At 55.3% G+C, this 10,272-nt stretch overlaps 1 protein-coding gene across 7 annotated transcripts in view; it reads right to left on the bottom strand.

Annotated features, from left to right (window-relative positions):
• TTLL3 (tubulin tyrosine ligase like 3) overlaps positions 1-10,100 on the bottom strand; it is a 42,563-nt gene extending 32,463 nt beyond the window's left edge. For 4 of the 7 annotated variants that reach the window (XR_006680050.1, XM_045290056.1, XM_045290052.1 and 1 more), the window contains exons 1-8: positions 9,872-9,955; positions 9,579-9,670; positions 7,715-7,883; positions 7,493-7,590; positions 6,352-6,480; positions 5,618-5,732; positions 4,765-4,863; positions 2,657-2,852 (exon numbers count right to left, since the gene is read on the bottom strand). Coding sequence is in view for 6 of the 7 variants with exons in the window: in XM_045290056.1 (XP_045145991.1) it covers positions 2,657-2,852; positions 4,765-4,863; positions 5,618-5,732; positions 6,352-6,480; positions 7,493-7,590; positions 7,715-7,883; positions 9,579-9,626 (854 nt within the window). In the remaining variant the exon portion in view is untranslated. Of the gene's footprint in view, positions 1-2,656; positions 2,853-4,764; positions 4,864-5,617; positions 5,733-6,351; positions 6,481-7,492; positions 7,591-7,714; positions 7,884-9,578; positions 9,671-9,871 lie in introns of all 7 variants that reach the window. The other 3 variants (XM_045290053.1, XM_045290051.1, XM_045290055.1) reach the window with 3 other exon arrangements.
• Positions 10,101-10,272: the final 172 nt, after the last annotated feature.

Raw genomic sequence — 10,272 nt, 5'->3', positions numbered from 1 at the left:
GAGCAGGCTTGCACCCCACAGGGTTTCCTGTGGCACGGTCACTCCTTTTGATCAAGGCACCTCTGGGTGAACTCAAACTTCCAATCTTTGGATGAGTAGCCAAGCACAAAGGGCTTGTGCCCGCACCCCACCTCCCACCCCGGACCTTCATGCAGTAGAAACTGAAGCTTGGAGAGGTCAGGGATGTGGCCAAGGCCACACACTGCCACTTTCATGGCTGAGCCAGGAGTCAGTTCCCGTCCTGCTGGGTCCTCCTCCCACAGGGGCCTGGTGGGCTCACTTCCTATCTCATCGGTACCTAACATGGGGTGACGAGTGGATCCCTTCCTCAGTCGATCCCAAGCACAGCGATGCCCCACACCTCCTTCCTGCATCCCTCCTCCCCCACTCCTCCTGCCTCTGCTGCCAAGCCCTGGTGGTGTCATGATCATGAGCCCGGCTACTAACTGCAAGGTCAGCCGTTTGAAACCACAAGCAGCTCCAAGGGAGAAAGAGGAGGCTTCCTTCTCCTATAGAGATTTGCAGTCTTGGAAATCCACGGGGGCAGTTTTCGACCCGTCCTTACAGGGTCGCTGTGAGCGGGAATAGACTGGAGGGCGGTGAGCTAGTCAGCGGCATTATTGTCATTCTCTGTGGAATTCTCTTCACCCAAACACTGTACCAGGCATTTACTGGGTGAGCCCTACCTACTCCAAAACCAGGCAAAAGGCTTCTCTGGCGCATAGTGACCCCATACTTGGTCCCCGAGGCTATGAATCTTGACAGGGGCAGACAGCCTTGTCTTTCTCTTGGGGCGGGCAGCTGGTGGGCTTGAACACCCCCGATCTTGCAGTCAACAGATCCATGCCTAACCCAGTACCACTGGGCTTTGGTTGTTCCACCAATGGTTGGCAGGAGTTAGTTGTCTCAGCAACTGCGCTGTACAGATAGGGGCTCTTGGACAAAGGAGGACCTGTTCCTCTGTTCTGAACCAAACCAGGTCAGACAAGATTCCGGAAGGCTGCTCCCATTTCTTATCCCTGGCTGAATAGGAAGGACACCTCTCTGAGGGGCCAACCTCGCTCTAGTGTCTTGGCCTCTTGGGCGGGCTCCAGCAGGGAGCACTTATCAGCTTCTTAATAAAGAGCCGGTAGGCTCTGGAGCAGTGCCCAGAACGAGGCCTCCTGAGAATGAATATTCCTTCTACGTCAGGGTCTTGATGGAAACGTCTTCACGGCATAAAGTGACTGCTCAGCTAATTCAGTCTGGGAACGTGTCATTTGGAGGCAGTAGGGTCAGGTCATGTGTGGTTTGAAAGAGTATATCCAGTCATGACAACAGGATTTTTATATTTAGCAACAAAGAGAACCACCAGCGTTTGTGTGGCAAGCCAAGACTGACAAAATGTCGATTAGAAGATGTGCTGGAAAACTGAGCAGTAATATGCAATGAGTCGAGGAAGGCTCCTTTCTGAATGGAGGGAGGAGTGGTGATTCAGTCGTAGCATCCTAGTCTTCTGTGCAGGAGACCCTGGTTCGATTCTTAGCCAGCACACCTCGTGCACAGCCACCTCCTGTCTTGGTGATGAATCCGTTTCAGCAGAGCTTCCAGACTAAGAGGGACTAGGAAGAAAGGCCTGGAGATCTACTTCTGAACATCAGCCGTTGAAATCCTTAATGGACCCAAATGGTCTGCTCCACAGCTAATCAAAGGGATGGTGTGGGAATCGGGCATCACCGTGAGTCGGCGGGGCTACTAGACAGCAGCTGATACCACCATTACCACCACCACCACCAGCTTGACCATCTGCTCCGAGCAAATCCCCACTGTGTACAACTTACTTCTGCATCTCAGAGGCGGCATGGTGCCCTTGAGGGCAGGACTCTGCGTGGTTTCTGGAACTTGGGGCGATGCTTGGTGTGTAGCAGGGACTCAGCTAATGTTTGTGAACTGTGCTCCCTGACTGTGGGGCTCCTCTCTCTCCAGACCCTCCTGCGCAAGCTCACTCACAGCACCATCTCCACTCCCTTCTCATAAAGTGCATTTGGAAGGCACAGTCCAAGGCTGCTCGAGCTAATAGGATGCGGCGCTCTCTACCCCTGCCCACAACACCAAGAGATTCTGAGCAGCCCTCGCCCGGGACCCCGGGCTACCTTTGTCTTGCCCAAATGTTTTCCAGATGTGATGAACCACAAGCTCTTTGTCCATCAGTTCTATTTACCTGTAGAACTAGCATCCTGTGCAACACAGCCCCCCCCCCCACCCCCCAACCAGGATATAATCTAAATGATGTAATAGGTTCCGATCTGGTAAGTCAACATGATGAGCCAGTCTAACCCGCTGGTTAAGGTAGGTATTATTTTAAAATCGATTTGGTATTGAGAAAAGTAAAGCTCAAGATTAGTAATGTCCCCAAGGTCGCGGGGCTTCAACATCACTCAGCCAGGACTTGCACCCAGACCCTGAAGACTCCGCGATGTCAAGACCCAGGAAGACCGGTTTGAACCTAATTGTGGAGGCAGTGGGAGCCCTCGAAGGTTCTTGGGCTCCTGAGTAGCAGGGTGAGCAAGAAGGGGGCTGCACTGGACAGAGAAAGGGTCTGTCCCTCAGTACATGGAGGTCCCCTGCGAGCAGGGCCCCCGCCCCTGCCCAGAGCCCCAGCTGCAGACATACTCACTGGACCACCCGGTAGTAGTGCTGCAGGAAAAGTGTCCAGCCCTCGGGGCGGAGACACAGCGGGGCCTCCAGACTCTTGTCGATGTCCACGTGGGCCAGGGTGCTAAGGTGCTCCTCGCAAGCACCCAGAGCCTCATCCACAAACTCTGGGGACACGACCATGGGCTTTTTCTGGGGTTTCTTGTACTGCTTGTCCTCTGCAGAGACAGGCAACACCTGTTATGATCCCACCTGCAGGGCAGCCCACCTGACACAAGCCATGCCCCCACCGCCTGAGATTATCTGAAGTCACGCCTTAACTAACACCAGCCTCCCCTGCTACATCAGGCTTGTCCCTCACCTGAAACTTGGTTCTAAATCTACCTGAGACTTGAGCCCACACCTGCATCCACTACTGCCCAGGACCTGCCGCTCAACCAAGGCCTTGCGCTCCCTTTCCCTCCCCGTCTTCCAGGGTTTGCGCTTGTTTGTGGCTCTGTCCTTGACAGCACTGAACTGCTCCAGCACACTCCTTCAGGCCGCCGGCCCGGACCGCAGACACCCATCATGCACCGGGGAGCCTTAGCCTGGCATCGACGAGCCCCTCCCTCAAAGCAGACTTGACTTCTTAAATTCATAGCCATCGCACTCTGCCACACACGAGAAATCAGCAGCCACCCCCTGAAGCCTAATACACGACTCTTAAGCCCGCAAAGAACGAGTCAACAAGTAAAATCCTACCTTCCAATCCTTCACACACCTGGAGTTCTGACACACACGTGACCATGAACCACCAGAGACCGATCCCTAAGGTGTGTACACAAAGCCCTGACCTGGACCCCAAAAGCTATGGTTCTGATTCACCCTGAACTCTCAACTCCTGATATAATAATGTTTGGCATCCCGCCCCCCCCTCCCCCTGGTCCCACACTGGGCCTGGCACCATGGGTCTCCCTGGTCACACCTGGACTCTTGTGTCCCTGGTTCCAGTTCACAATCGTCTTCCTTGTACCTGGAGCATACATCCAGGAGACAACCTGGGGCAGGTCTCCTGCCAAAGGTGGCAGTTTTTTTACTCCTTCCAGTAGAACTGCCCTGAACTTTCTTTAATCCCTGGCTAACAGGACTCTGGGATTGCAGAACTGGTGGCTTGGAGGTAGGAGATAAATCCAGAAATCTCAAGCAGCAGATTAGGTCAATATACAATGAGGCTTCCTCTGTGTCCCATTCCCCACCACTCCCTAATGTTCCTTCTGTTCAGACACTGCAGGTTGGTTCTCAGAGCACATGCCAATTGCCCAGGTCGACTGCTGCTTCCACTTCAGGGAACTGAGCTTCCCGTGGGCAAGGATGGACTCACGGCATCTTAGCCTGTCCTCGCTAGGATGTTTGGTCATGTGCCAGGCTCGTGGGAGAGCTGAATGAGGCAGTGGGCCAATCCACAACTGACCGGGGGACATATGGGTGTCGGACACGAGAATGGGAGAGTGTACGGAATGGAAGACAGATTGGTGGTAGAGAGCAGGAAGGAAAAACTGGGTGGGCAGATGGGTAGATGATCTGTAGAGGATAGGTGGGAAGGTAGGGGAAGTTGGGGGAGTGAAATGGTGGATGAAAATATGTAGGTGATGCAAGGAAGGTAGGTGAATGAGTCAATCCACAGTCAAGAGATGGGTGAATAAATGGGTTGATGGGCAAGTGGACAGATGAGAGGATGGATGGCTTGATGGGAGAGTGTGGTGGATGCACAGATGGACGTGGATGGTACACACACTTGTGGATGGATAGGTGGGAAGGAGGATGAATAATTAGATGGATGAATGGATGGATGGATAAATGGATAGCTGGTTGGATGGATGGATAAATGGGTGGATGGATGGATGGACAGATGAATGGATGAATGGATGGATGGATGGACAGATAAATGGATGGATGGATGGATGGATGGTTGGATGGATGAATGGATAAATGGGTGGATGGATGGATAGATAAATGGATGGATGGATGGATAAATGGATGGATGGACGGATAAATGGATGGATGGATGGATGGATGGATGGATGGATGGATGGATGGATGGATAAATGAATGGGGTGGGGTTGGGGAGTAAATACTATGCATAGTACTTGCCTGGGCCTCCTTCCACTTCTTCCTGGACAGAGTAGGACTTCCATTCGGACTTCACCACCAGTTTGAGAACGTTGCGGGCAGCTGTCAGCAGGAAGTCCTCTGCTCCCAGGGCAGGGGATATCCTGCTCAGCCCCTGGGCTCCAGGCCGGTTCTAGTTCTGGAACCTGATCATGACCTGCCCCATTTTGGATCCGGAACCTGACTCTGCCTCTTCTGATTCTAGAGTCTGAATTAGAACCTGGCCCAGGAAACTGACCTGCTTTAGCGCACATTCTGCCCCAGAATCTGGCCGGGACCCATTGTCACGACTTCTATGTTCTGGTCCCAATCCACTTTTATTCATTTATTTGCTGATTCACTTCTGATCTGTACTGTGCCTTAAGAACCAGACCTTTGGTCTGTAAATAATTTGACATTTGGGCTGAAACCTACTTGACATATAATTTAAACTTAGTATCTCGTCTGGACCCACGTTCTCAACTTGGAAAAGAACTTCTCAGAGAAACCCAAGGTGTAGAGCCTTTTCTTGATTTGGAACCTAAACCATCCAACGGAGTTTGACTAGGCTTGGGCCTATTCTGGAGTTAAGATTCAAAACGCAACCAACTGGCCAACTCTTTTAACAGCTGACCTATGTAAAAGCTCTCCTAAACGTGTCAGGCAGGCAAGCTGGGGCCACATTAAGGGAAGGGGCATCAGGGCAAGGTAAGGACCAGAGATAGAGAGGAGGCAAGTGCTGCTGGGGAGAGCAGGGCACTGGACGAGGCCTGTTCTTCTCCAAGTGCCTCTGGTCCTTGGCCCTGGTCGAGCAGCCTGAGGAGGTAGGGTCAGGGCTGAGCTGGGGCCTCCTTACCTATGAAGGCTCCTTTCTCATCCTCAGCCCCGAGGCGGTAGCATCGCGGGAAGAAGGTGTCTGCATCCGCCTCGTCAAACCAGGGCAGATTCCGCAGATTGAGACAGAGACCCACCTATGGAGTTAGCCGCCCAGGGGGCAGGGTGAGACTTGCCCAGGGAACCTTCCAGGGAACTCCTCCACGTCCAGCACCCACAGGGACAGCTCAGGAGGCCCTGCCTGCCCCGACGCAGTGCCTCTCCCTTCTTGCTGGGCCCCACTGGCTTATCTCCATCTCCATCTGTTGTGCTCTGCTAAGAGTGCCCCACAACCCTCTTGAAGATCCACTTCCTCTGGACAGCCTCGCGAGCCCACACCAATCAAACAATACCAGGGGCCAAGGAAAAGCTCTTCAGTCTGGCCAGGAACCGGAGAGGTAGGTATGCTGTTATCCCCGTGTCATGAGGAGGAGCTGGAGGCTCAGAGAGATGGAGTCCCCTGCTAATTAACCCTGGGGCAGACACACTGGGCCCATTGGCCAGATCCCTTCCCTCTTGCTCAGTCATACTGGATTGACTGTCTGGCACCAGATCTGGTCTGCCTTCCAGAGCCTGTGTGACTCCTCTATCTGTGCCTGGGCTTGAGCCCAGGCTTGACTTCCAATCGTTCAGACTGCTATGGTTCCTGTTCCTTATGGACAAGGGGTGCAGGGAGCTGTCCCGGGGTAGCCCCGCCTGCCCTCCTGGAGAGCCCACCTTGGTGGTGAAGGAGCCAGCCCGGGCATAGTGGTTTAACATCTGATCCTTGGAGAGGAAGCGGCAGTCCAGCACGTCGCGCCGAGTGGTCCAGATGAAGTAGGGGGTCTCGTTCCGAACCATGCGGGACTGCGGGGTGGGGGTGGGGGCAGACAGGGGAGGCTGGTGAGAGCAGCCCAGGTGTCCCCTGGCCAGCTAGATCAGGGCAGGTGGACAGGAAGCAGGGGAGGCTTCCAGAGGGACCTCCAGCCCGCAAGCCACTTTTACGCAAGGGAAGAAAAGACAGTTCTTCCTCTGGGGGAGGGGAGCAGGTGAGCTTGCCACCTCCCTTAGGCTGACTGAGCCACGCCACAGTGCGCCACACAGGTGCCCAGGCCTGCATGGGGTGCCCGGGGCTTTCCTGGGGTGGTATTTCCAAGTGGATGGGCACAGGGTATGGAAAAAGGCCCTCCCTGAGACCCCTGCCCCTCTGCCCTACCTACACCTCGGACACAGGACTATTAGTTACTACTGACGCGGTGTGTACAGAGCACTCTGCATGTCTGAACTCATTCAATCCTCACTACTGTTCTCCCCACTCCCCAGTGCAGGGACTGAGGGTTGCCCAGGGAGAGCCAGAGGGCTCACAAGCGCTCACAAGCGCGGACTAGGCTGAGCTGTGTGAAGTTCAGCATCCCACCTTCCTTGATAGTCTACGCAGTCCCACTCAATCAGTACCAAGTCCAAGTACCCAGACTGGACCCAGGGTCCTACTTCAGCGTGCACATCCTCCACCTGGTTGTATCGGCCTCTTTCAGATTTCTTTAGCCCTTCCTGCCAGCCCTCATTAGCCAAGGGCAGACGAAGGGGTGAGCTGTGGGGTTCTTCTTGGGAAGCGAGGAGGAGCAGGCCCGGCTTCTGAGACAACCTAGCAGAATTCCATATCCAAGGCCAGCCTTGTCTACATCCCCACTGGGCCCCCCCAACCCTGCTGGCCCACCTAGCCTGCAGGGGAAGCATTCGATTTTACTGCACTAGGGGAAACTGAGTCCCAGAGGAGGAAAGGGGCTTCCCTGAGGTTACCCAGCTGGACACCAGCATTCTCGCACTGTCCAGAAAACCCCCTGACACCCTACTTCCTCCTGGCTCGCAGGCCACTCACCATCAGAGCGTGGGTCCCCTCCAGGGCTTCACATGCCAGCAAACCGCCACCGCCGAATTCCAACAGCTGTGATGACTCTTCATCCTCATCTTCATCCTCTGTGGAGGCAAAGCCCAGTCCTTGGTCTGCATGCCCAGACGGGGGCGCTAGCCCTGGGGGCATGGGCACCACTGAGAGAAAGGGGTGTAGGAGGGAGGGCTGGGCATGAAGAACACCACTCACCATCCTCGGGGGTGTCACTATCACCTATCACTGGTCTATCCAGGTCGGTCTGGGGTGGCGGCAGAATGGTGCCTGTGTGATGAGCCATCTTCTTCTCCACCCAGCCCCTCCGGAGCAAGAGGCACCGGATCACTGGGTAGTGGCCTTGGATCATAAAGATCTTCTTCTGCTACAAGGTGAGAGGTGGGCACTTGTTCAATAGATACTGTCCAAGCGCCAGGCGCAGGGGACTGAGTGGGGAGCCAGACAGAACACTTTTCTATTCCAGCAGCGGGGACAAAACAAGTCAAAAAGAATAATGCGTACATAAGAATGAGAACTGTGAAAGCCCACACCCCCAGCTGTGGAGTCCACTTGAAGGAGCCATGAGAGAAGCCCTGTGTCTCGTGTCATGTATCTGTCTAGGACAGTGCACAAACGTCTGTCCTAGCTGGTTCTCACAAACTGCTTCCTTACTGCAAACGGTAAGGAATTTGGGGGAGTAGCTGCAAACAGTGTTCCCTGGCAGGAAGTAAACAAAGCGGTATGGGCCGAGATACAGAACTCACTCTCAAGGCTATGAGAAATTCAAGCGCGGGAATAGCAGACTTACCTGGGAACACTGCCAGTATTGAGTACATAAAAATAAAGCACTGTGGGCTGTCAAGGCTGCAGTTTGTACCATCTCTGTCTGTGTGTTTTGTGCTGCAGTCCTGTATTGTCTCTGTGTGTGTGTGTGTGTGTGTGTGTCTGTTTGGCTCCATGTTCATGCTCCCTGCTCAAGCAACCGCGGTATCACCACTCAACTCTCAGCCGTCCAACTGGCTAGAGTGGAACTGCTCCACCGGGCTTCCAAGGCCGTCGCTCTGTAAAGAAGCTGATGGCTGAGATGTTTTCCCACAGGCTGACGGGTAGGTTTGAACCACTGACTTGTCAGTTAGTAGCCCACTGCTTAACCCAAGACACCACCAGATAGACCAAGGCGCTAGCCATCACGTACTGCGCACCTGTTATACATTAAGTACTCTACCTACCTTACATTACAGGCATTATGTTACGCATTTACACACACCACTAGACCAAGGATAGGCGTTCGTACTAGGTACTACTATCCTCACTTTCCCGGTGGTGAGACGGAGGCACAGAGAGGTGGAGAAGCTTGCCCATGGACACAGTGTTTAAGTCAAAGAGCAGTTGGTGCAGCCCAGGCTATTGTGGTTTATGCAGGAGAGGAATAGCAGTAGCCAGGAGGAGTGGAAATGGGGCAGTGATGGGCCTGGAGAGAGGAGAACTGGTTTTGCGGATGGAATCAGTTGTATGGGGTGGAGGGCCAGAAGCAGCCGATTGGGAGAGGGAAAGCTGGAGGAGACCGGGAAGGAGCACAGGTTTGGGCAGACTGTGGTCAATCATGCAGGGACTGGCAAGTGTGGGTGTGAAGTTCAGAGCAGAGGGTGGGCTGGAAAGGACATGGGGATGTGTGGATCAGGGGTTCAGTGTACTACTGGCCCTGGGCAAAGGGACAGAGGAGTCTGCCTAGGAAGGGGATGTGGGGAGGGAAGCAGGGAGTCACTTGTGTCCTGGAGAACCTTCCTAGAGAACTGAAAAGTCGCAGTGTTGGAGGGAGAAAGCACAGGTGTGTGTGTGTGTGTGCAGCCAGCCAGCAGTGGGCACAGAAGAAGTGGGCACAAAAGGGGTGGTTCAAGGGCACTGAATCCTTGGTAAAGGAGTGGGCTGGTGAGGGTGGACTTGGCTCTCAGGATTGGCTGTGAAGGTGGATAAAATCTGGGGAAATCGTTGGAGATGGGTGCGGAGCACAAGAAAACAGTTTGGTCAGTAGGCTGAGCCATCCCAGGCCCTATGGGGACCCCTCCAGCCCCCCTCCGACCTTGACAGCTCTCTCCACGTAGATCTTGGCGTTTCTGAGCCGGCCCATGTGGTGAGTGGGCTCGGAGAATCCTCGCCAGAGGACAAATGGACCTGCAGAAAGATGGGAGGGGGCAGCTCGGTGTGTGGCTTGGGGCTCCGGTTAGGCCCCGCCTACGGCATGATGTCCATGCCCCTGTTCTTCCTTCACCTTTTCTCCGTTCACTTCGGGCGGCCCTTTCCCAACACGCCCCCCATGCTCACAGCCATCGCACCCAGCTGTCGCACAGACAAGCGGGCCCCTTTGGGCCTCACCTTCCTGCGACTGGGGGTCATCCAGGGCCGGGGGGTGGAGGGGGCCGAGGGAGTGGGGTTCCGCGGCACCCTTGGGCTGGGCGCTGCGGAGGAGCGTGGGGAAGGTGCAGCCCAGGCGGTAGGCAGAAGCAGGGCTGCCGGCTCGGCTTCGGCGGCCGGGGCTGACTCCGTTGGGCCCAGCGGAGGCGGGGCCCGTGCATGGCTGCGCCCCGGGGAGCCGCGGTTCGGAGCGGTGCGCCCACGACCACCTGGCGGAGGAACACGCGGGCGGTTCCGACAGAGGCGGCTTCTGCAGCCAGCTGCACGCGGGGCCGCCCTTCTGGCGGCACCAGGTGAGGGAGCCCGGCTGCACTGCCCCGAGCTGAGCCCCGGGCAGGAGCAGCGCGGCGCCGGGGCCCTGC

This window comes from Echinops telfairi, unplaced genomic scaffold (genome assembly GCF_000313985.2).
Source record: "Echinops telfairi isolate 266 unplaced genomic scaffold, ASM31398v2 ScPeMD7_31;HRSCAF=116, whole genome shotgun sequence".
Lineage (NCBI taxonomy): Eukaryota > Metazoa > Chordata > Mammalia > Afrosoricida > Tenrecidae > Echinops > Echinops telfairi.
Note: the sequence above shows the minus strand (reverse complement) of the source record. Positions and strands in the feature narration are given on the sequence as shown.